The sequence below is a fragment of the Pan paniscus genome, chromosome 6 (assembly GCF_029289425.2).
Source record: "Pan paniscus chromosome 6, NHGRI_mPanPan1-v2.0_pri, whole genome shotgun sequence".
Classification (NCBI taxonomy): domain Eukaryota; kingdom Metazoa; phylum Chordata; class Mammalia; order Primates; family Hominidae; genus Pan; species Pan paniscus.
Window position 1 is genome coordinate 41,832,658 of NC_073255.2, and position 27,232 is coordinate 41,859,889.

A 27,232-nucleotide genomic window follows, 5' to 3' on the forward strand; every position below is an offset into this window, starting at 1 on the left:
CACTTAGCTCTTTTCACAGCTCTCGCCAATACTGGGAACCCTCTAGGGCTGGATTTACTAATACAACACCAGGAATACCATCTCTAGATGTATCTGTTAACTTAGCCAAGAAGACAAAATCCTACTGCAAACCTTAAACTTAAAGAGTTTATACAAGCCTTCTTCTGAGTACTTCTGTCATTCTATCCAGCATCGTAGGTACAGCCATGGGGCTGAGGATATCTGAAAACATCTCAATGACTCATCCCCTGTTGTCTCCCATTCCTTCCTCCTCCCACTCCTGCAATCTCAGTCTGAGAGGGACTAGGGTGCTCTGAGAAGCACTCCTGAACACTACCCCTTTCAGAAATCCATTTTACAAGCAATCTAGGTGCTGGGTCCAGCTCTGTCTGCAATGTGGCTTACTTTCTTAAGTGTATCACATCTGCTTAGAACTTCCTTCCAGTTAATGAGTCTTTCTTGAATCAAGCCTGAAGGGCTTTAGATCTCAGTACCAATCAACTTCAGGCTAAGATGCTGGGCACTAGCTGGGCTGGCAAAGCTGGCCCAAACCCAGGCTCTATTTCAAGGAAGAATAAACAAACTTAGCCTGAATTTATAACATGGAATGTCAAGATAAAGAAATTCCTCCTAGACTGACACCACTGCTCAGACCACACCTGGAGCTTGGTGCCAGTTCCACACCCACAAAATTTAAAGTGTTTCTTTAAAAAAATGATTGTAAGATAATACATGTTAGGTAGCAAAGATGGGGAACATTAAAGACATAGTAAAAAAGAAAAATATAATTAATCACACTATGCAGAAGAAACCATTTTTCTTTCAAACCCACAACCCAACATCATAGAAGCCATTGTTAAAATCATTCAACCTGGCTGGGTGCCGTGGCTCACGCTTGCAATCCCAGCACTTTGGGAGACCGCAGTGAGCAGATCATGAGGTCAGGAGATCAAGACCATCCTGGCCAACATTGTGAAACCCCGTTTCTACTAGCAGTACAAAAATTAGCTGGGCATGGTGGTGCACACCTTTAGTCCCAGCTACTTGGGAGGCTGAGGCAGGAGAATCGCTTGAACCCAGGATGTGGAGGTTGCAGTGAGCCAAGATCACGCCACTGCACTCTACCCTGGTGACAGAGTGAGACTCTGTCTCAAAAAAAAAAAAAAAAAATCATTCAATCCTTTTTAGTTTGTAGTTTTATTTAGTTGAGATATAATTTTGCAGGCTGCTCTACTCACATTTAATATAGTACAAAACGTGTTTCTGATATTTAGATACTATTCATGAATATCATTCTGAATGAGTAAAAAAAATTTTAACAGATAAATAAATGTATCCATAAATTAATTTATCAATCCCCACTGTTGAATAGTTGGGCTATTTTCAATTTCTCACTCACAAGTAACAATGAAATGAACATCTATATGCACATCTTTGTTTCCCCCCCTTGAATGACTATGATTCTAAATAGCTGTATTATACAAATGAGATAATCTACAAATGAGATAATCAATGTTGGTGAATTTCCAACATTGAGCCAAAGGATGATGAGCCAAAGGAACCTTGTCTCCTCCCCATGCAGAGGGGTGTAATTGACCTCACAAACAGCTGGAAGCCAGGGCTCTCCAGACTCAGCCCAGCGTGGTTTGGGAAGGGAAGTCTTTGCCATCATCTCAGCCCTGTCTGTGTGGGAGCACATTCCAGCATGAAAAATCAATTGGCTTTTGTCAGACAATAAATATCACCAAAAGAAAATCCAAAGACGTTTTTAAGACAGAAAAAAATATTCCCTTTCCTTTTCTTTTGGAAATAGCTTAATTTTTTTCATCTTGGTCTTAAAAGAAATCGCCACTAGAAGAATCACTCTTTTTCCTGTCATAGCCACACAATGCCCTTCAATGCCAAACTGAGTCCATAAGACTGTTTGTTCTGTAGATTGCAAAGTTTGTCCTAGAGTGTGCTTTTTCCTTTTAAGACCTTATCAACTGATTTAAAAACAAACATTATTAGCTATTTTTTTCAACAATAGGATAAAAATTCAATTTAAGTAACATTTGTCAAGCTCATATATATTTCTTTCTTTTTGGTAGGCACTCTGGGGTAGAAAGGTGAGTGAGAATCAGTCCTGGTTCTTAGGGGTAGAGTCAAGAAACAGAGAGAGTAGATATGATTTTCAAGCCTTTGGAATTCTGCAGCATTGCCTCAAGGTAGCCATGAGGTGGGACAGAGAATGAATGGGAACCCATTTAAATCAAAGATAATTGGCTAAAATAAGTTTCCGAACTTAGCATATAGCTGAGTAAGTTAAGTGCTACAAGAGAGGGGAAGAAAAGTGAACATAAGAGGGAAAATTCCTCCTGTCCCCATGGAGGGACTTTGCAGGGCCCATGAGTTGGGCCTTGAAGGACAGGCAGATTTTTCACCGGAAAGAGTGAAGGTTCCTCCTTGCTGAGGGAACACAATCAGGGACAGATACTGGGAAGTGCAAGGCATGATGGGCACTCAGTATGACTAACGATAGGTTAGTAGGAGGTGTGCTGCTAGACATAACAGGCATGTTGTTTGGAAGAGTGGTTTAGGACAGAATGTGGAGTTTTTCTATCCTGCTGGAAGAAGAGAGAGCCAAAGGTTTTTGAAGACAGATGTCTCATGAGAAGAGCTGTGTCCTAGAAAGGTGTTTCTGGCAGCTAGGGGAAAGAGAACTTAGGCTTGGGTCAAGTCCAGATTTAGGAAGACCAATTAAAAAACAAACACATCGACTACACAAGAGATGATGGTGGCAGGAAGGCAGGATACAGAACAAACCGAGTCCATAAGTGAAAGGCACAGGGTGGCTAAGCTATGACAGGAGAAAGTGATTCTTGAGAGGAATGATTTCTTTTAAGACCAGAAAAAAAATTTAAGCTATTTCCAGGAGAGAAGGAAAATGATTTTGTTTTTTTCTGTCTTAACAACTCCTTTAGATTTTCTTTTGGTGGTATTTACGGCCTGACAAAAGCCAATTGATTTTTCATGCTGGCATGTGTTCCTGCACAGAGACCGGGGCTGAGATAATGGTGCAGGAAAGTGGAGTCACAGCATTAAAAGGCAGGTGGCCCTTCTCATAGAGTGGTGAATCAGTAGGACTTGGGGACCTACTAGAGAGAAAAGGTAGGGAAGCCAGAGATCTCTCCTGGATTTCAAGTCCAAGATATGGGGTGATTGTGATGTCACCCCTGGAGTTAGAGCCCACAGAAGCAGCAGCGGGAACGGAGCCATGAGAATGGAGAGTTTAGCTTTGGACATCCCGAGTTTGAGGAGTCTGCAGACCATCCACAGGGGTGGAGCTCAGAAGACGATGAGGGTGGAATTCTGTCTGCGATGAGGGTGGAATTCTGTCTGCCTCAGGTGCTGGTTGAAGGTGGGGAGGAGGCGGTGGTAGGAGAGGAAAAGAGGAGGGCCTCAGGGAATGCCTGTGCTAGAGGGGTCAGTGCCATGGGAATGAGGAATGGAGAGGATCCCAGGAAGCACAGGAGGAAACACAAGTCAATGCCTCAGAGCCAGGGAACAGGATGAACAAGAACAATCAGAAGGTGACCTTGAGCTAAATGAAGCAATTGCAGCAGGTGGGTGTGGGTGAACATCAGACCACTTCGAGGTGAGGAGGTGGGAAAGTGGAGATGTCATTCTCTCCCGGAAAATTTGGCAGTGCAGAGACGGACAGAGATTGGATAAGAACTTGAAAGAGGAACAGGGTTGGAAAATATTGTTTAAGGAAAGGAATGATTTTGGTATATTTTTAGGCTGAAGAGAAGAGATGGGGGTGGGGGAGGATGCGAATAGCATGAAGGTGTAAGGGATAAAAGATGTATTTTTATAAATTTTTTGATGTCTCTCTTCTTCATCAGAGCAGGGATTCATAACAATGTGACTTCTTTCCAGTCTTAAATTTAGAACAACTCAACGACTCCTCTCAATTCCCACTTGCCTCTTAGAAATTATGTCTTTTGTGGCTACAGAGGTTTTCAAGTATTCAAAATATATATTAATGCACTTTGGAGTCATATTTCTTCTCTTGAGCTCAGTTATATTTTTAGTTATCCTTTAATTTTTTTTCTAAAAATATTGCTAGTAACTGGAACAATAATAGTTATTTTATTTCTTCCACGTATATTCAATGTGCCATTTGTACATATATCTTAGGTGCATTGTATACATATATAAATATATATATGTCTGTATCTATATCTGTATATCTATATCTATCTTGCATGTATGTTCATTTCCAAAGTCACAGTAAAAAAAATTTTTAAGGAGAGAGTGGTCCACAGGGTCAAGGGCTACAAAGGTGGCAAACAAGATTGAGATTTAAAACTGTCCATCGGAGGTCATTCTTTGTCAAAATCAGTGACTTTTGTGGCTAAAGAGGTTTTCAAGGACTGACACTATATTTTAGTGCTTTTTAGAGTCCTATTTCTCTCCTTTTGCTCAGTTATATTCTCGGTGTGGGCAGAAGGCAGGCTGCAGTGGATTAATACATGAAAAGGCGAGCTGGGAAACTGAGGCAATGACTTCAGAAACCGAGCTGCAGGGGCACAGGTGAATAGGGGGTTGAGAAAATCATTTATTTATTATTAAAAATATGGGAGATTTGTGTGTGTTTATATTCTGGTGAGAAGACAGCATGTGAGAGGAAGAGACTAATGATGCAAAGATTAGAAATGATAACGGACAGAGCCCCAGAGCAGGTGAGAGGGGATGAAATTCAAAGCACAGAAGGAGGCCATCCCCGGGGCCACAGCATTGTCTAGGAGGGAGGGTGGTGAGTGCAGGATAGGAGAAAAGCCCCGGGTCATGCAGGAGGTCACAGGCAGAGCTGGACTAGAATCCATGCCTCTCCATGCCTCATCTGGAGCGCCATGTGTGCTGTGTGATCTTCGTGTCATTTCCCTCATGGGAATGGCCCCAAATGCTTTTCATTGATTAAGATGAGCAGAACAGAACTACAAATTTTGCAATTCAGAAATGGTCCAATATTGGCCATTTCATGTGGTTCCACCTAATCTTGGTTCATTTCATCCTCAAAACAACTCCATGACGATCAGTCTCTAGACGAAGAGACCGGGATACAGGGCAGGGCAATTAACCTGCTCAAGCTCACCTAGCAAGGAAACGAAGGAGCTAGGGTGTGAATCCCACTCCTTGGGTCCAGGGCCAATGCTCCTGACTTAGACTTTACTACAACTTATTGTGGTGAGTTAAATGATCACAGAATAAAAGAACATGAAAGAGAAATAGGTACTGTGAATAACAGAAGAAGACTGTGTCAGAAACCAACAGTAAATGCTTATGGGTAAATACAACTGATTCCATGAATGTACAACAATTTTTGGTTGAGCCATTTGAAATTGCTGTATTTGTCAGACAAAAACAGTCCAATACTGGCAGTTGCATATGGCTCCATGTCATCTTTGTGTGTGTGTGTGTGTTTGAATCTGCAAATCTCTCTCTTGATTTCTCAGCCATGCAGGGGAGCAAAGGCTGAGGCTGCATCTGTGGCAGCTTCAGGTATCCATTATCAGCCTAAAAGCTTTTATAACTTGAAAATTTAATGAATAAAAAATTCTGGTAAACTGCATCCAAAACACATTGATTATCTTTTACTCACAGCCTTTTTTTTCTGGTACACGCACAAGCAAATTTTTATTCATCTGATTCCCTGACCGACCAGCATCTGCTCAGCTGAGGCTTGGAAGCAAATGTCCAGGCTTGCCCAGTGCCAAAACCACAATAAAACAAGCCAAGAACCTTTTTCAAACACACGTTGGGGCAAAAGTATGTCCATTTTATATATACTTGTTGTGGCAATAAATACATTTTAATAGGAAAAGCATCTCTGTGTGATGCGTGGGTCTTTTCCTTTTCTACTTCTGCTTTAAGAACACATAGTGCCCAGGGAGCTTTCGGACAGAATCCCGTGCTCTGTGATTCACAAAATGGAAATCTGGCATTATATGCCAATGACATTTACTTCTGTGGCAGCTCAAGCGGCAAAAAGCCATATGCCATACACCTCGGATCCAGCCAAGCCACGCAAACAAATATGTGAAAGAGAAAGGAGGAGAATAGGACCAGAAGAGTTCTGGGGAGCTGATTGCCTCCAGCACTTAAAACTCTCACTGTGGCAAGAACTGGGTCTTCCCACTCTTATGACATTCTAAGGGGGATGCATTTTTTCCCCCCAATTTAAGATAACTTCGGGAGGTAAAGGTAAAATACAAAAGATAATTTTTGTGAACGGCATGATGTGTTCACACATGTAATTCAACATTCCTGCTGCAAGAGCACGTATTTCCTAGGCATGCTTGGGTAAGTACCAGTCCCCTACATGGGATGGAAGGTTGACAGTCACATTTGTCCTTTGCACTGGAAGGTCTCTCGGCAGCCATCCTGGGAAAGAATAAGCACCATTACTGATGTTATTTTTCCCACTGGCCTGGAAACAAGGCTAGTGGGAAAAACAGTGCTCCCGGAATGGCCAGGGTATGTGGGTTAAGCAGGCCTAAGAGCAATATAATAAATGAGTGAAGGTGAAAATGAAACAGAGGGATATATATATATATATGTGTGTGTGTGTGTGTATATGTATGTAAATAAACATATATACACACACACGTGTGTGTATATGTATGTGTGCATATATGTATATGTGTATACACACACACACACACACACACACACACACACACGTTTTTTAACAAGGAGTTCCAACCAATCGTCTTGGAAAAAGAACAATTCAGTTTCTTTTGCAAAAGTTCAATGTCTTTGAAGCTTTCTATTCACCTTATATAAAGCTACATAGGTAGAAAAATAATGACAACTGCCATTTTTATTAAGAAACAGATGGCAAAATCATTTCATAACTTCCTCAGAGTATTAGCATCTGAAGAGATTCTGATGGAGGGGTCTAGAAGTGTTTCTCAATAAGGCCTGTTGGCATTTGGGGCAAGAAAATTCTTTATTGTGTGGAATTTCAAAATACCCATGGCCTTCAGGAATTGAACAACGGTGGCCACCCCATATTAAGACGGTGTATATGAATTCAGCTTACTGGTCAGGTGGACCATTTTTAATGATCATTGAATTAAACATTTCTGGCCATTAATTAATTCAACACTCAACACAAAGTATTTGAGCAGATACTACTTAAAAGCACCTGGAGGATATTAAGACATAAAATCTAGCTCTTGCTTCCAATGATATATTGAAATATATGATTTATTTGGGAAGACAGACTTAAAAATAAACAACTGCTATAGAACTAGAAGATATTTTCCAAAAAATTTTGAATTCCATGCTGTGGGAGTAGACATACAAAATTTCATTCTGAATAAATAAAAGGGAGATGGTAACTATCTTGCTAAGGTGGCACTTGTGCAAAATCCTAAAGGATAAGTGACATTTCAACAGGTAGATGGGGGAAGATGTTTCTGGTAGAGGGAATGAGACATGAAAATGCAATTGCACGTACAAGAGCAGTTCAGGTAGAGCCTAGGGTAGGTGCAGGGTGAAGATATGGAGATAAAGCAGAAAAATTACTTTAGGTGAATTAAAGATAAATCTGAACATCTTGCTGAGGCCACAAAATTTAATGAGTCAGGCAATGAACAGCCACAGAAGTTTTAAAAGCAAGAATGATATGGTCAGATCTGTGTTGGAGGAGATTCGGAAAATGGAAAGGTTTCCAAGCTGGGAGATAAGTTGGTGTAACAGTTGCTGTCTTAGTCAGCTATTGTCATGTTAATGCTGTGTAACAAACAACTCCAACAGGTAAGAAGTTATTCTCACATTCACAGATCTACAGGTCAGCTGAGGTGGCTCTTTCAAGCTCTGTGGGCTGCTGGAAAAACTGCGCTCCATATATCTCATTTTGGGACCTACACTGAAGGAGCAGTGGCTACCAAGGTATGTAGTTCTCATGATGATGGTAAAAGTGCAAAAGCCCAGCTCAATCACTTGAGCAACAGTCAAGCTTCTGCTCGTTTCACATCCATGCACATCTTAACTGGCCCAAGCAAGTTCACTTGGCCAAGACAAAAGTCAAAGGGTGAAGGAAATTCACTTCACCCATCATGAGGTCATGGCAAGGATTTGGAAGTATGTTACTACCACGAAGCAGTGCAGAACTGTGACCAGCCATTCAATCTATCACATTGGGGTGAGAGAAGAGGAAGACAGAAACTGAGGCAATGATGAAAACGTAAAGGACCATGTGGTGATTGTACTGACTTTGGCCACTAATCAGTTTCACAAAGAGGGACTAGCCCATAAATTTCTAAGTAGAAACTTACTAGACTGCCAGCTCTACGACAGCAGGAACCATCCTGTCTTGCTCACCTCTGTACTCCCAGTGTCTACCACAAGCACTGTGTTGTAAACACAAATAAATATCTGTTGAAAGAATGAATAGCATTTGAAGAGTAAGTTGGATAGTGACCCTATTAACCAAGATGTGGAATGCTGATGTGGCTGTGCTGTATGTATGATGGTGGTGAGATAGTAACTTTGAGTACCTTCTAGATCCCAGGCATGGTACTAGATACTTAGAATACAGAAAGAGCAAGGCTCTGCTCTTAGGAAGCCAGATAGGCAACTGCAGTTAACTGACATAAGTTCTAGGGTATAGGTATTCCTAGGGACAAAGCAAGAGGGACAACTCAGGGGCATCTGAGTGAGTTGTTGCCAAAAGTGATAGCTGCAGGCTTGAGCACTTTCCTGAGGAAGGTGGTGGTCCAATTGATATCTGAGCTGATTACCTGCCTAAATGACTTCCTCCTACACAGTTGGCCTGAGCATCTATTACTTTAACTTTACCAGAATAGCAAGAAAACACATAGAAACCAGAAAATAAAGGGAAGAAGGAGGCGGGCAGAAGAAGAAATTCGGTTTGGAATTATCATCTCTCAAATTCAAGTTCTAATGTTCATTTTTCTCCCTGTAGTAATTGCCAAAAAGGGGCTGGAATGCTGGGAGTGGTAGCTCACACCTTTAATCCCGGGTACTCGGGAGGCTGGGGTGGGAGGATTGTGTGAGGCCAGGAGTTTGAGATGAGCATGGGCAAAATAATGAGACAACGTCTCAAATACAAGAATGAAAAGACAAGAAAAGAGAAAAGAAGGAGGGAATCACTGCCAAATGTAGCCTTACTTTGATACCTTCTTCTGGCCTCTCAACCTCTGTCCTTGCTTTGGACCTGTCTGACTTAATGACTTGGCTCTATGCTGGTGACAGAGCAGGAGGGTCAGTGTGTGGGTTGAACAAGGAAGATCAGTGTTCAGCTCCTACTTGGAAAAATGAAGGCAGATAATCTTGACCCATAAGTCACTGTTGCTCAGATAAAAGAGCACAATTCTGAAAAATTTGCACAGACATATAACCAATGTAAATTAGAGGTTGAATATGCATATGAAGTTGAATATGCATGTTTTATGATTTAGTCATTAAATATATTTTTTAACTACCAAGCACCTAGATCTGGTATTCTGCAGAAAACATTTGGAAATCTCACTTAGGATCTCCTAACTTCTTCTAGCTCTTGTTTTGGAGTCTTTGCAAATAGCTTCCGATCCCACTCTCTCACCCTGACTGCTTGGTTTATCTTGTCTAGGGCCCCTTGTTGCCCTCAATCCTCCATTCATCACAACATCTGGTACCCTCAGTTGGCAATAGGGGGCACCTATATGACAGCACCTATGTGCTCTTCTGTTCTGCCTTAGGAGACTCATCTCTTTTTGGAAATGTGTTCTCAACCTCCCATGTAACATCATTTACTTTGCAATTACAAGATAAATATTTTTTTTAAATCAATGAGGCCTTGTATTTCGTGAGAGATTCCCACCTAATGGTACCCTTCTTAGCTATCCAACTCTGGTTCCTATCTGCCCTTTAATTTAAAATGCCTAAATCTCATCATGCCTTACTTAAAATGTAGGTAATTTCCTTTTAATTGGACATATACTAATAAAATGGTTTCTGTGCTATTATCAAACCTTTCATATAATCCACAAAGGAATCTGGAATTCAGGTCATAGAAACCAGTTAACAACTGGTTTCTACACAGCCCCAATGTATAGTTAATAAAATGAAAGAAGTTTCAGAAGTTACTGAACAGAGTTATGGAAAGCAGTTAACTTAAAGTCATCATTATTCTCATGCTCAGGGATGGTCAGAAATTGAACCAACGGACTGATATATCTCACTGCTGTCCAGCAGAAGAACAAATCAATTATTTTCTCCTCCTAATTGGCAAATCTCAAGTTAGCACGTGCCACACATGCAAAGAAACATAGACACTGCCTCTAGAAAGACTTCAGAAATGAGAAGCACCTCATGCAAAATCTTGAACACAAAGGAATACCCAAGAAGTATATTTACTACTGTCAGGCTTATTCAAAATGGTAAGATTCACTCTTGGTCAAGACCATTTTTATAAATGCTCCTGTTATAGAAAATGTCCAGAAAGCAAAACATATTAAAAATGTCTTCAGCTAAAGATAGCAGTCAACCTTTAAACAGGTTTTTAAATAGTTTAACCATTTTTATGAAAATTACATTGGCCGGGCGCGGTGGCTCATGCCTATAATCCCAGCACTTTGGGAGGCTGAGACGGGTGGATCATGAGGTCAGGATAGCGAGACCATTCTGGCCAACAAGGTGAAACCCCGTCTCTACTAAAAATACAAAAATTAGCTGGGCGTGGTGGTGCATGCCTGTAATCCCAGCTACTCAGGAGACCGAGGCAGGAGAATCGCTTGAAGCAGCGAGTCGGAGGTTGCGGTGAGCCGAGATCACGCCACCGCACTCCAGCCTGGCAACAGAGCAAGGCTCTGTCTCAAAAAAAAAAAAAAAAAAAAAGAAAGAAAAAAAGAAAATTACATGAACAGGGTCAACAAAATCCAACTCTTTCTGGATGACTCAGATTCCTCGCATGCTCCTTCCTTATAAAGAGATGCTGCCAGGGCTGTAAATTCAGCGGGTAGAGGGTTGGGAGATGCAGGGTACAGTGCACAACCCCAGGACAGTCCCTGAAAATTGGTCACCCTCTGAGGTCTTCTCTATGTTCTTCATAAAAGCTGCCATGGACCCCATGCAGCTGAGACCACCACGGCAGCACACTTAGAAGTTAAGCCACTACTGGCTGGGCATGGTGGCTCACAACTGTAATCCCAGCACTTCGGGAGGCCAAGGCAGGTGAATCACCTGAGGTCAGGAGTTCAAGACCAGCCTGGCCAACATGGTGAAACCCCATCTGTACTAAAATTACAAAAATTAACCAGGCCTCGTGGCGGGCGCCTGTAATCTCAGCTATTTGGGAGGCTGAGGCAGGAGAATCACTTGAATTTCAGGATGCAGAGGTTGCAGTGAGCTGAGACTGTGCCATGGCACTCCAGCCTGGGTGACAAGAGCGAGACTCTGTCTCAAAAAAAAAAAAAAAAAAAAAAAAAAAAGAGTCACTACTAAGTTAATCACTAAACTTGAGGGAGCAGCTTGTCCACCTTTCCTGAAGATGTTTGCTCTCAGTGTTGCCATGAGCATCCTTTTCCTTTTCAGAGGCATTTGGAATCCCGCGTCACCTGGTCTTCTCCCTGCTCTCCATTACTGTGGACTGGTGTTGGCTCCAGGCCAGTGCTGAGCCTGCCAGTTTATCTGCCTGATGCCATCAGGGCGCACAGCCATCCTAGCTGTGGGTAATTACCTATTCCCATCTCACAGATGAGGAATCTGAAGCCAACAGAACCAAGTCCCTTGCACAAGGTTACCCAGCTGGAAGGGAGGCCCTTGGCATTTTTATGTACTGTCCCCAGCCCCCTGCCTCACCTGCAGTACATCTGTTTGTGGGTGGGCTGGGGAGGAGTGACCACAGTGGTCAAAATCCCCTCTGTGGCCAAACTAAAGTTCAACGCACCCCCATACAGAGGTATAAAACAATCTGTATTTATGGATATTTGAACAAACTATCTGGGGAAATCAAGGCAGCTCAATTACACTGCATGATAAAGTGCAAATTACTGACACTTTAGGTTTTGCCTGTTGAGATTAGCACCTCCTATTTGTATAGGACAATTTGCAAAGCAAACCTAATGAGAGCTTAATCCCCACAGTGACTCTGGGAAGTATTATTTATTACTATTGCCACTACCGGTTTACAGGTGAGAAAGGACTTGGTGGTTAAAGAACAAGCTCAAGGTCACACTGCTGTGAGGGGCCAACTGGGAATGCCACCAGATCCTCCTGCTAATTCAGCCTTGGTTCTTGCCTTTGCACCATGCATTCTTGATGAGGGAGTGGGGACATCATCCTTAGGGAGGGCACAAAAATGGTTCTTGGAGGAGTAAATATTACTCTTTTTGCACAGCAGGCACAGGTATACATACATACACAAAGACATATACAATATATCTGTAATTACAATTTCAGGGGGAGGGTGATTGGGGAAAAATACCTATAAAACTCTCTAGCGGGGTGATAATGCAAAAGAGAAGGAGAAATATTGCTCTATACCACAGTGCTTCCCTGACTCGGCCAGGGTTATGTTACCTGTTATTAATACATATCTGTTTATGTATGACATTGGGGTCTATTTGAACATACGCTTATTGAAAAAGATAAGTTACCAAAGTCACTTTCCCGGTCTTTCTGCTGTCTCTGGATAGTATAATTGACACTGATAAGGATTGGAGAGGACATATCTTGATTGCTGTCCAACAGAAAGTGGCAAACTCCATGGAAATAGGTAACACTATCTTACACGAATAGCTTAAACACAGACACACATATGAAACTCTTTGCTACCTATTCAACAGGGAATATCAAAGAAATAATAACTAAATCTATTCATATAATGCATTTGCTTCTAGAGGAGGTTCCACTGCCTGTGTGGCAAGCCTAAGACCTTTGTGAAACATCAGAAGCCTTTTGAAAAAAAATGCTTGTTAATGGCCTAGACAGTTGAAAAATGGAAAAGCTCAGTGTAGGACATTAGGGCTCTTTAAAAGACTTCTCCTCTACTCAAATATTCATGTTTCAATTAAAACATATACCTACTTTATTAGCCACACCAGGCCCAGTTCAGATCAATAACAGCAGCACTAGATGGAATTCTAATGAAGATAAACAACGCTGAGTCCTCCCAGCTTCCCCTGGGCATGGATGCACAAAGCTTCCTTTCACAGCTTGCTCCAAGATATTTTACAGTCACCTGCCTCATGCAAATGAGGAGACTCATGTTTATTCATGATGAGACTTACAGACCACCTTTCATTCCCTAGGCCAGCTCAGCTAACCAACAGAGCGCCGTCTGCACCACTATGAAGTTGAACTGCCCTAGTAAGGAGACTCCTGAATATATAATTGTCCCCTGAAAAGCATGCACAGAAAGTCAGTAAGCTGCAAACAGTTTGAGAAGCAAACACATTTCCCTTTCTTATTCATGTGTTAGCTGCCTTTAAGGTTTTAAACACAATCCCTTTTCTATCCCACACTATAATCCACTAGATGTGACTAGCTGGTGGTTATTTCCTATGAATAATCTTCATAAGGGATTTCTCAGGATGTTTCCTTCTGTCCTGCTCTCCCGTTCTTCCTAATTGAGATTTTCTCCCATTGACTCGGTTGAAGCTCACAGCCTGGCCAGGGGCAGCTGCAGCTTTGTTTAATGGGCCTGGGTTCTCCCTGTGCACAGTCTCTGCTATTTTAAGGGATGGTTTTTCATTTGCAAGCCTGAGATTCTAAGCTCTATTGTGTGCGCTTAGTTTATTATGCTGCTAGATAAAGTTTCAAGATAGTGCTTTTACTCTAGAGTGACTTCATTTTTCAAATTAGTTTCTTTCATTTTGGTAATCTGAAAGTATGGCACAATCATCTGATCTTGGCTTATAATGTCGATTTTGATAGCGTCTAAAGTAACGCCAATGCTAGGAACAAATATTTTGATGGTTTCTAAAAGGGTCAATCATCAGCGAAGAGATCTGGGCAACTAGTAATTGTTGGGGAGGACTTAATTCTCACCAGCCACTAAATATGTGAAAATCATGGGACCTGCTGATTTTTAGGTTGCTACCGTGTGTTTCACACGGGAAACTAAGGTACCTAATAAAGTTGTTTGGAGGAAGACACTTCCAAAATCCATGAAAATTTCAGCTTAAAGCCTATTTTTGTCAAAGTTACAGGGGTTACTAATTCAGTTCAGAATTTACTGTGAAATTCATAGCTTCACTTTTTTTTTTAACATAGCCAAAAAATGTCTGTTTGTGAAAAGGGCAATTCACTCATTTTTCATAGACAGGCTTTATCTTATTCAGTACAAAAGAACACTCCACAACTACATATGCCATTTTTACTTCCTCAGAGCATTTTTACAGTAATTACTTCAATTTATTATCACCCCACCAAAAGACAGGGTGATGTATCCTTTTAAAAACTATTATTATTTTTAGATTCTCAGACATAGAGCTCTGGAATAGCAGATCCAGGATGAAAACCTGGGTCACACAGGTCAACAAGCATCCTACTCCATCAATGCACGAAATTTACAGTAGCTTGTGATAAGTATCACATGTGTTAATGATGGCGATTCTATTAACATAAATCACCTTTAATGATCAAATCTACCTTAATGAAAATACTCATTCATAGCTTCCCCCACCCCCCCCCACCCCCACTGCCGATGATTTAATTAATCTGTGGTGCGGTTGGCCGGTGGGATAACAGGGTTTTCAAAAGCCCCCAGGTGATTCTGACGTACAACTAAAGCTGAGAAACACTGCTACACACAGACATATACTCTAAAGTGTATACTCCCATTACATTTTTTTTTACAGTGTAGTTAGCCACACATGCTTTAAATGAGATTCCCATACCTAAAATATCCAAGTTACTTGTGTCCCCTTTCTTATCGCGCTCAAAAATGAGGATTTCAATGAAATGATTATGGGGCTACTTGTGTGCTGAGGTATCCAGCTGCAGTTTAGCTCTTCTCTAATGCCCATAAAAATGAATAATGCATGCTCTAAAATATTGGTAATGATAGAACACACACTCAATGGCCTGAATCAATGGATTGTTCTGCAGAGTGCTATATTGAGAAACTGAAAGAAAGTACTTTTCGAAGCATAAATATTTTAATCACTCTTCAATTCTACTTCTCTTATATAAATAAAAAACATTCCATCTGCTGCTTCCCAAGCCCGGAAGAGCAGACGACAGCTGCTTTTCCAAACACCCTCTTCCAGCAGTCATTAACTACCAAGCACTAGATATCTATAAACTGGTGTCCCAAGGAAGGCGGGCTGTAGAAGCTATTCCTGCCTCTGATAGAATCCAGCATAGTTTGTTGGGCAAATCAGAATTTTAAATTGAGGGGCACTCCTTCTCCAGTGAGGAGCTAAAGAAGACGGATAGCTAAGCCCTGCTCACAGAGCCCTGGGTCTCAGGGTTGACAAATAAATCCACCTTCCATGCTCTGTTTACAGTGGCAAGAACCTGAGATAGTGTCCAAGAAAGTTGAAAAGAAATTATGTTTCATGTTGGGCTTTTTAAAGACATTTCTGAATTTGAATTTGGACAGTCAGAGAATAAGAAAAAAACATTAAATCTATCAGTAACTCACAACTCACATTTGTTCCTAAATTCAATCTCCTCTGCTACCAAGTTAATAATAAGAAGAAAAGTGAACTGATTTAACTTTCAGCTCTTCTCTCTTCTCCAACTTATTATCAGGTAAAGCAGAACAGTGGCTGATAGATGGGCAGCAGAAAAAAATCAGGAAGGCAGTCTTCAAAATGAACCAGAAGCTGTCACAAAGAGGCTTCCTTTTTAAAAAGGCTAGTGGAGGCAGAACAGGGCCATAAAAGAAAAGGGACATAATTATATCTGCATCTGAGCTGTCACTAGCAGAACTCTGTGACAGGTATTATGTCTACCAGCAAAAAGAAAAGCAAACAAAAGGCTCCTCTGTCCGTGTTTCATTAATTTAAACTGATCTACGCATCTAAAAACCTAATATAGCTGCAAATCAAATACACACTGGAAATAGGCAGAATAACAGCTTCCCATTGGTGCCTGCATTCCAATCCTCAGAACCTGAGAATACGTTACCTTCTGCAGCACAGGGGAATTGGGGTTGCAGACAGAATTAAGGTTATTATCAGCCAACTTTAAGATGGGAAGATGATGCCAGATTATCCAGGTCACCCAATGTAATCACAAGGTCCTTAAAGGTGGAAGACCAAGGCAGAAGAGGGATCAGGGTGATGGGATGGCATCTGAGAAGGACTCAAGCTGTCTTTGCTGGCTTTGAAGATGGACAAGAAGGACATAAGCCAAGGAATGCAGGTGACCACCAGAAAGTGAAAAAGGCAAGGAAACAAATTCTCTCCTAGAGCCTCTGGAAAGAAACACAGCTCTGCTGCCGCCTTGATTTTGTCCTAGTGAAATCCATTGCTGGCTTCTGAACTATGAACTGTAAGATAAATTTGCATTGTCTAAGCTACTAAATTTGTGGTAATTTGTTGTATCAGCAACAGAAAAGTGATATACGCATGACAAAAATGTAAATACCTATTTTTCTGGTTACATAAGTAAGGCATGCATAGTACTGAAAAAAAGAAAAAAAAAAGCAAACACGATGAAAGTATTTAATGTAGAAAATTAAAATTCCTTGTCCTTCCCATCCTGGATTTTCCTCTGATATCTGCTCTTGCCTGATGGCTATTTGGATGTGAGGCAGGAACCTCTGGCCCTCAGGCCTGGAGCTGCCTGTCCTGAGCCATAAACTGTCATCCCTACTTGGCAATAGAGGTGTGACCCCCAGCATTAGTCTATGATCTGTAAACAATGCAAAAAATGGCATTAGAGCAACGGTAAGAAACTGCACCCAAAACCTGGCTCTTAGGTCTTGCTGAAGAGATTTCACAGCCATATAGGCTAATTATGATAAAAGTTTCACAGTGACACTCTGGGGGGCTTGCTGTCACCTGGCAGGGCCCTGAACAGGCAGGATGTCTGCCACCAATCTGAGCACATGGCCATGATAAGCCACAGGGACCCTAGAGCTATGGTCACCTCCCTCCACCAGCTGTGCCCACCTCCTCCATCCTGGGGCCTCTGGCTTCCTTTGCTAACAAGGAACTCTTGGTGCTTCATGTTACAAAATGTAACTTCTATAGGATTTAAGTGTCTGAATGCTCATCCCCAGAGTCAGTCCTCTGCAGAACTTTCATAATATTTTCTACACAGCTTATCTGTGCCTAGATCAACAACAATAATATCTGAAACATTATTATTTGCAGATATTATTCTGCAAAATGCAGAATTTATAATTTAGGAAAAGCAGGATAAATGAGATCTCTCAGAAAGCAGACATCTGATGCCCAAATCCGTAACAACTGGTGAGGTCTCCTTCTCCTGGAGGAACAGGTGTCCCCAGCTCGCAAAGCTGAGGACTGGATGGCTTTCACACAGCAGCACATGAAAGAGCTGAAATGATCCAGGGCAAAGTGGCCTTAGTCCCTTAGCCAATTTCAAAGACTACTGATTTAACTCTCTTTTTTGGTTTGATTGAACAAAGGCCTCCCTGCTCCTCCTTCCCTCTTTCCCAGGGATGATTTGCACCTGAAATGCAAAGTCTCTCATAATCAAGCGAAGTACACTTAGGAGGCTGCAGTTATAATCATAAGGAAATTAATGGGCTTCTTTTCTCCACTTCCCTTCTTGAATCAAGCCTGTCCTCCGGCATAGCTGCTCAGACACACGACAGCTCTGGATTGCAGCTTCTAGACCAGTGCTCTCCACAGAAGGGCATTACTGGGGTCTACTTCAAGGAATTCAATCGATGACCAAGATGCAAAGGACAGATCGTTGGGATGACAGAGATGATATGGCAAGTGAGATCACTGTGCTGAGGAAGAAACTCAGGTTAGGACCTGACTGAAGCTTAGGTCCTTTTCCTGATTTTCTTTCTTTTCAATTGGTGTTGGTTCAAGATGCCACAAACGAGAAATATAGTGGGAAACAAGGATGAGATGTATATCCAGGGAGAAGGTGACAGGGAGGCAATGACCAACAAGTATATTAAGTGCAGGTGAAATTCAGATATTATGTTATGCACCAAGCACGTCCATGAAAGCCCCACAGTATGACTGAGGGCCAGACCCTTTGACTCTTACAGTCACAGCCCTTAGTGCTGGGTGAGAGTGGTCATGGGTGATGGGCCTGACCACAGTCACAGCTGTATATAGCAGCAAATTAAAAGTACTAAAGGCTGCAATAGTTATTATTGCTAATCAGGCCTTTATCTAAGGACAAAGATTTTGCTTCTCTATGAAAGCATGGATAGTGCTTCTGCTCTAAGTTGGCCAATGCTCTTCCCTCTGCTGGTTATTCACACACAAATGGAAATGTGAAAGTCACACTCTTGTGAGACATTATGATATAGAAAACCAAAGGACATCTCAGTTCAAAGGATCAAATGCTTACCTATAAACCAATAAATGTTGCCTATAACCTTAATGACTCAGTTCTTGGAAAGGGATCTTTCATTTTAATAAAAATTCTTTTTGACGTAGCTCGGGGCAGATGATCACAACACATCCATAATCCACAAAGAAACCACCGGACTAGGTGGAGCAGTATTCCTGATCTCATTTGCTCTGTACCAATCTCCTGGACAGGTGGAGGGAAGGCCCCTTCCCCGACAGATCTTGCAATACTGACAAGGCATCCCAAACTAATGCTATGAAAGAAAACGTTCGCCTTGATAACGTGTCCCAAGAAAAACTCTTGCTGGTGGCTCCAACTTAGACAAAGGAACAAAGCTGCTCCAAGTGTACCCCCAGAGGGATGAGGTCATCCCCAGCACACAGATTCATGTCTACACAGGGATGTTTGTCTTTCTCCATTCTTGAAGCAACTATCATTGCAATCTTCCTCATTTCCCCACCTTGCCAATTGCCTTCTGCACACAGCCAAGGGACCATGCAGCAGGCCCCTTTAGCGTTGCGGGAATCCCCTGCCTCTATCCGAGATCCACATTACCTTGTTGAAGTCTTCAGAAGTTGCCCTCATTTCCTTCCATGTCTTGTTCAGGAGCTGGATACAGATGCAGAAAAACTCCTCAAAGGATCTGTCGTGGGTGAAGAACATCGGGTGGAAGTCGTTGCAGGTCTCACTAGCTGGAGGAAAGAGATGGAAAATAAGAGAAGTTTTAAAACAGTGAAACACGAGAACATAACCACAGGTATGTGCCCCAAAGGGAGACAAGTGGAGGTATCTTTGGTTCAGGCAATAATGGTGAAAAAAAAAGCAACCAAAGGATGGCCCCCATACAACTCGGAAGTTTAAGGCCAGATAGTCAGACCTAGCCTTAGACACATATTTTTGGACTCATAAAAGTCAGTTCCTAACCCATGCCAGGACATGACCCTCTTGGCTTTGTTCCAAAACTGCTGTGTTGATTATGAGCCCTATATCTGCCTTCTTGACATTATACAGATTATTCAAACTGCCCTCTCAGGCACAGCTCCTCCGTCACCCTCAATTTCCTCTTTCTTATCAGAATAACTGGCAGAAGATGGGTTTTCCTGAATACACGATTAATTGCAGCTTTGGAAACAACATCCATGATTATTTCTCCAGGGGGCTCTTTTCTCTTTCATGGCAGTAAGCAGGGAACATTTGAGATCATTAACCATCTGATGCCATTAACCATTTGTTTTACATTTCCAGGCACAGATGGCTGGAAGTCAAAGCAACCTGAATAGCTTTGAAGGCGGCAACTGGTCCAGTCCTGGGCAAAATCATAAAATCAGCCAAAACTGCCTTCAAGCCCCCATTGTAGAGCTTCCTTGGGTCACACCTAGTGCTCGGAACTTTAGGTCTGGTCCCTACTCTCCTCCTCCTCCTCCTCCTCCTCAGCCCCTCCCATCATCCCATCTGTCAAGCTTACATTTTTATAGCCCTTTTGTACGTTATACCTCATTTGATCTTTACAGTTCCTCTTACCACTCATATCTTATGGATGAGGATACTGTGGAGCCCAAGGAACTAAGGTTTGTGACCCCCAGAACCAATACCCTAAGGTTTTTAAAAAATAAATATATATGCTGTTACATACAGTGAAAGTCTTTCTATTTTATTTGGAATCTCTTTTTTTTTAAAAAATATCACTTTAATTTCTGGGATACAAGTGCAGAACGTGCAGGTTTGTTACATAGGTATATATGTAACATGGTGGTTTGCATGAGAACTGGATGACTTTCAGGCTTTTAAACAGCAGCACATCAACCCATCACCTACGTTTTAAGCCCCACATGCATTAGCTATTTGTCCTAATGCTCTCTATCCCCCAGTCCCCCCACTCCCCAACTGGCCCCGGTGTGTGTTGTTCCCCGCCCTGTGTCCCTGTGTTCTCATTGTTTAACTCCCACTTCTGAGTGAGAACACAAGGTGTTTCATTTGCTGTTGGAATCTCTTTTAAGGTCAATTCATCCTCAAGGCTCAGAATGGAAGGGTTTCAGGCCCTGGAAGTCCAGGACAGGATGGAGGGAGGGGTGGGAGCAGGCTTATAGCAGAGAGCTTCTGTTCTCGGGGAGAGCCCTGGTGCCTGCCATGTGGATGAGCAGCAAATCTACTTAGAATCCTATAGAGCAGGCCCCCAGTGAACAAACCCTGATCAAGCCTCATGGAAACACACTCAAGGATACACGGCTACCAAGCTATTACACACCAACCTCTTCTCTCTTCAACCTTCATGAATACAGTGAATTTCAGACTTCTTAACAGTTTAAAACAACAGCAAAGTGGTGTTTATTTGCATAGCTCACCATTTCTAAAGGGCACAACCCGATTTGAAGATATGGTAATGCTGTTTTCTTCCAGATAAAGTAAGGGCACGGGCCAGGAGCAATGCACAGTCCTGTAGGAAGAGTCCGGGGGTGGGGTGGGGGGACAGAAGATTTGGGTTCAAGTGCAGCCCAGGCCAATCCAGAGCAAGTCATTTTACCTTTCTGAGCTTCAATTTTCTTAACTAAAAAAATGGAGGGCTGGGCACAGTGGCTCACACTTGTAATCCCAGCACTTTGGGAGGCCGAGGCGGGTGGATCATCTGAGGTCAGAAGTTTGAAAGACCAGCCTGGCCAACATGCTGAAATCCTGTCTCTACTAAAAACACAAAAATTAGCTGGGCATGGTGGCATGCCCCTGTAGTCCCAGCTACTCTGGAGGCTGAGATAGGAGAATCGCTTGAATCCAGGAGGTGGAGGTTGCAGTGAACCGAGATCACACCACTGCACTCCAGCCTGGGCGACAAGAGCGAAACTCCGTCTCCCAAAAAACAGAAAAAAAGAAAAAATAGGAAATGAAGTTGCCTCTGCCTTCTCCCTTGGCTTCAAAGCAGATCAAATAAGCCAACTGAGGGCAAAGTGCTTTGGACAGGATACAAGTTAACACCGATATGGAGGGAAGTGGTGGTGATGACAATAAATATTGCACCTGCCTACTGTTTCCAGGAATGTGAGTTTTTCTGTGATTTTTCCACACTAATTCCTAGTCCAGCCTGTTCACATTTCAACAGTTAGAAGCAAAAACATATAAGTGATCCCATCCCAGCCTGTGTTACTAGCAGAGAGATGGCAAATGTGAAGTTTTGACTTGCGATACAAAGCTATTTAAGAAACTCAGAAGATCAACACTGGCAGACCGTGTGGTTTGCTGCCCTGGGCAATGAGCGGTTGGTCTCCCTTTTATAAGCACCAAAGCCAGTGAAATTTACAAATCTTCAGCTGTACCTTAAAACACTATTGCCATCTAAGAATTTGTTATTAATCACATTATCACAGTATCATTTTTGGATCTAGTGTGATTATTTGTGTACTTTATGCCCTAAAGTTTTTATGTGATGAGTGGAGCTAAGAAAGCCAGAAAAAGCTGAGACTTGCAAGTCCTACTCTTGCTTGGGTAAAGAGGGAGGGAAGTGACATCATTAATAATTAACTAGATAATTCGTTGGGTACATATGGCATGCCAACAGCTCTACAAGCACTATTCTTGTAACAACCCTGGAAGGTAGGCCTTATGGACATCCTCATTTTATATATGAGAAAGGTAAAACTTGGATAAATAACACCTTCCATCATGAGCTTTTTTTAGTTGGCCCCAAATGAGCGTCTGAAACCCACAGTCAGCTGACCCAGCAGCAGGCTTCCTCCCTTAGTTGACATCAAGAGCTCATTGCATTTCTTTGTGGTTGCTGCTTTGAAAATTAATTCCTCCACCCATTCTCTTAGGTCTCCCGTACTCCTCCTTCAACATAAACCCAGATCATGACCTGCAGTCCAATGTGGATCACAGCAAGTGCGTAGCCAGTGCCTGCTGACTGAGAACACTCGGCCATGAGATAGCAGTACCAAGGCCAGCACCGCCAGCAGCCACGCACCGGGCACTGAATGACGGACTTCATAGTCACTTATTATGTCAGGCACAAAAGGAAGATATTACTAACTTCTTTTTAAGATTATAAATAGGAGATTGAGAAAGGCTCGGTGACTTCTCCAAGGTCACATGGTTTGCAAGTGGTGGTGCTAGAATTCAAGGTCGAGTTGGCTCCAAAGCGCATCATTATTCTGCTTCACTTGCTTTCCTCATTCTGTTTCTCAATTAACCCTGCCTCCAATGCACCTCCACCAACACAAATCTGAAACAATTGTTTTTCTATCCACAGAAAATATTTATGAAGTAAAACCTTACAAGAGGCACAGCTTCACCTATTAATGCTGATGTATATTTACTGTGTAAGATTCCTCTGCTTTCCTCCTACTACTTGTGGCTTACATGGAGTTAGACTGGAATACCAGGGTTACGCTCCCCTTCTGGACCTTACTCCTCCTTTCCTGGGTCTGGGCAAAGCTGCACTCTCAACCTTGCTGAGCAGCCAAGAAATCATCTACCTGATTCCTAGCTTCTGCTGAACCAACCCTTTTTTCTTCCTCAAGATATTTTATCTTTCTCAGATTCTCTAACGTATCAAGGTTTCCCCAGGTACTCAGGCACTAGGGAAAGGTCACATTGGATGAGTGTATTTGATTTATTTCAAAAAGCTCACCAGCTGGGTTTCATGTTAATAGAACCTGAGTTTTGTTCATGACAACAATGTGCCCAGCTAAAAAAGTATAATTTGCGCCTCCCTTGTGATTAAGAGTCGTCATATGACCCAATCCCAAATAATAGATAAGTGAAAACTGCTGGGCACTGTTCCCAGGAAAGACCTTTAAAAGGGGAAAGACTTGGTTGACTTGTGGCCTTTTGTCTCTGCCTCCCCACTTCAACTTCTTCATGTCTGGAACACAGGACTGATGACTGGAGCTCCTGCAGCCATTTTGTCAGCATAAAAATGAGGGCTATACCCTAGACAGTTAGTAGGAGCTCCTGATGACACTGTGGAGTCACCACAGCAAATGGAATTGGAATTCTTTTGAACATAATTCTTTGTACACAATTTGTTGGTATGTAATTTGTTTAAGCCATGTGAAATTACTAATATATAAAAAAAACCCAAGCAAGCACATTGACAATAGCATAAGAAAACATGTGCTCAAGATCACTGGAGGTCAGAGAAAACACAGGAATGAGGAGGCAGGATAGAGAGTGAGACAGACTTGCATTCGAATAATTAAATGTGATGCCCCCTAGCGTGCCATAGAACTTTAGACAAATAAACCCCCCTGAACCTGTTTCCTCATCTGTGAAATATATAACTACATAAAGTCCGTAAGCATCAAGTTAGATTATGTATATAAAGTGTGGAGTAAAGTGCCTAGCAAATGGCATAGAATTAGTAAACGGTGGCTATTAGTTACTATTTTTTTTTTTTTTGAGACAGAGTTTTGCTCCTGTTGCCCAGGCTGGAGAGCAATGGCGTGATCTCAGCTCACCACAACCTCCGCCTCCTGGGTTCAAGCGATTCTCCTGCCTCAGCCTCCCAAGTAGCTGGGATTATAGGCCTGTGCCACCACACCTGGCTAATTGTGTATTTTCAGTAGAGACAGGGTTTCTCCATGCTGGTCAGGCTGGTCTTGAACTCCTGACCTCAGGTGATCTGCCCGCCTCACCCTCCCAAAGTGCTGGAATTACAGGTGTGAAACACTGTGCCTGGCCTACTTACTATTTTTAATCAAGCACATGGCATAGGCTTAGTAAATGGTAGCTATTAGTTACTTTTTTTTTTTATGAAGTCTTGTTTTGTCGCCCAGGCTGGGGTGCAAAGGTGCAATCGTGGCTCACTGCAACCTCTTCCTCCTGGGTTCCAGCGATTCTCCTGCCTCGGCCTCCCAAATAGCTGGGACTACAGGTGCACGACACCACGCCTGGCTAATCTTTGTGTTTTTAGTAGAGATGGGGTTTTGCCATGTTGGCCAGGCTGGTCTCAAACTCCTGACCTCAGGTGATCTGCCTGCCTTGATCTCACAAAGTGCTGTGATTACAGGCATAAGCCATCAGGCACAGCTAGTTACTATTTGTAATCAAGTGCATGGCATAGGCTTAGTAAACGGTGGCTATTAGTTACTATTTTTAATCATCATTCTCAGCACGTTATATAGCCTCTTAAAGACTCCAACAATTCTAGGAGATGAGGAAGGAAAGAGGAATCTGGTGAATGGCCTTTAGGGTCCCATAGATAAGCGGGGGGCGGGGGTGCTTAGAGTCAACCAATCATTCTTGATGATATGTCAAAAACTTACTGAACTATTCAGACTTCAAAGCTGAAATTTCACATGAGGAGGTAACTGTGTAGGGTAATATTCTAAGAGCTTTTCCTGTCTGAACTCTCTGAATGTGTAATAACGACAAAGGTCCTATTATTATCATCCCTGTTTCACAGATGAGAAAATTGAGGAACTGTGAAGATGAGTAACTAGCAGCAACAGTGCCAGAAATCAAACCCAGCATTGTATCTCCAGCACTGGTGTTTCTGACCTCCACATGAAGGGGTTGGCCTGCCATCATTCTAAGATTCTTGAAGACTCCTCCTTTGCAGGGAGATACAGGCAAATAACAAAGTAAGAATAACTTGGTCCTTGACAGGTAACAAAAGAAACAGTGAAAAGGCTTTTGTGTATTTGGATACAAACTTCATCATTTCGCTGTGAGGATCAAATGGGAACAGTGACTAAGACAGCAAGCTCAAAGCAAGTGTGGGCCAACAGGGTGGCCATGTTCACCATTTATCAAGTGGAGCCTCTCCCAGGCTACACGTTTATACACGAGAGCTTGTCACCTTGCAGAGATAGCCTAAGTCTAAGAATAGAGTTCTTAGGTTTAAATAAACAAAGAAAACCAGGAAGGGTAAGGTTTATTATTGTTTTTAAAGGAAAACAATACTTATTGAGAAAAAAGAATTAGCAGACAATATTTTATAAATGAAATTTAGAGAGACACTTTCAATGGGACAAAAATAGTAAGACGTTTAAAAACGAAATTGTTTTAATCACACTATTTTTAACACAATGAGATTTTACTTTATTTTAAAAACCCAACACAATGGTTTTTAAAATCTGGAATATTAAGATATTTTCAGGACTGAGGGTACAATTTGCTGATATCTCATTCACTTATAAGCAAGCTAGCTTTGAAAGCAGCTATAACCTGAACATACATATTTTTAAAAATAAAAATAAAATGCTGTACACTTATGTACCACTTTGCCTGTCAAAGTAGATATGTTTCTGTTTTTCACTGGGTAATGTGTAGTGGAGCAGGTATTGTCACTGGCTCTCAGAGAACAAGGATTACTGCACTGTAGCAAACAAGCAATGAAAAATGAGTGTAGGGAATGGGTCTAGAGCTGACCACAACCTTGCAAAGGTCATTGCAGCTCCCTGGGCTCCAGATGTCCTACCTGCAAATGAGTTGGGCTAATGGATTTGTAAGACCCCTGCCAAGTCCAAAATTCCAGCAGTCTCCATATACACATATACCAGATAATATATCTTCAACTCCCCAAAGCCCATCCAAAATTGTAGAATTTAGAGAGTCTGCCTGCACTGAACTTTAGTTCCCAAACTACTATTTCCTTTATTGACAGGATGACTACACATTTAATTTAGAGTGTGAAGACATTAGAGTGGTATTTGATAGGTTTAGCAAATGTTTGATGAGCAAGGATTTATTCTTTCTTTCATAAGAAAATCGTCAATTGTTTTTACACTTTCTCAACTTGTTAATCCTACCTAATGCAGACCATTTCATAATGAAATTACTTGACTAATGATAGAATGATAAGATGACGGGAAAATGCATACCATTTTCGCTCTCACAGGAATTTTCTAAAGACAAATACACATTTTGAGATGCTGAAAAGCTCTGTTCCATCCTTTCTATGACCTTGGTGATGCTAAGAGAGACTCTGAACCCATTTACAAATAACAGAGATTTGGGAGCACTGGGCAAATATGAATATTTTTTACCATGACTTCATGAGCTATTGCAACTGCCTTTGGAAATGGTGCACTTTGAAAAACACATGCACTGGCCTAACACAATGGATGTGTTGTTGTAAAATTATGAATTACAGGAAAAATGGAATATATCATACACACACAAAGGCATTTAACACAGAAAACCTGTTAGAGCAGTCATTAAAATCTGCCTGGTGATCCACAGCACAGAAACTTACATTAGAACTATTTGTGGTTCTAGGGTCAGTCTGGATAATATATTTATGAATTCTCTGATGCAGATGCATATTTACTTTGTATAAAAATAATCTTACCGTACTTAGGAAAACTTTGAGTTTTCTATTTTTAAACCTGGTATTCCTTAACAGTTTGATTTTGGAAGGTGGTACTGCGTGGGGAGATGCTAAAAGTTCAGAACCTTTTGTAGGTGGGAGAGGTGAAAAGAGGAGAGTGGGGTCAAGAACTTGAAGTTCCTTCACTGCCTATGAGTTCAGCCTAGATAGAAGCTACCACCCCTGCTATTTCAGGACAGGGGATCAGAGGCTTTAAACCTTCGCAGCTCTTCTCAGCTCCTGAAGTCTGGTTTAATAGAACTCTGGATAGTCTTTTGTATCCTAAAAATAGTATAAAATTTATACTGAAAAATAGCATGAAATTTATTCAATGCTTCATTGTTCACCTTCCCTTGGGCCTTTTTTGAGGACATGGAGAGAGGAAAAAAAATACCGACTAGTGTTAAGGCTGAA

At 41.9% G+C, this 27,232-nt stretch overlaps 1 protein-coding gene across 6 annotated transcripts in view; it reads right to left on the reverse strand.

Moving 5' to 3' along the window:
• ELMO1 (engulfment and cell motility 1) overlaps positions 1-27,232 on the reverse strand; it is a 591,689-nt gene that overhangs the window by 140,492 nt on the left and 423,965 nt on the right. For all 6 annotated transcript variants that reach the window (XR_008626205.2, XM_003814972.4, XM_034963945.2 and 3 more), the window contains one exon: positions 19,072-19,208. Coding sequence is in view for 5 of the 6 variants with exons in the window: in XM_003814972.4 (XP_003815020.1) it covers positions 19,072-19,208 (137 nt within the window). In the remaining variant the exon portion in view is untranslated. The remainder of the gene's footprint in view (positions 1-19,071; positions 19,209-27,232) is intronic.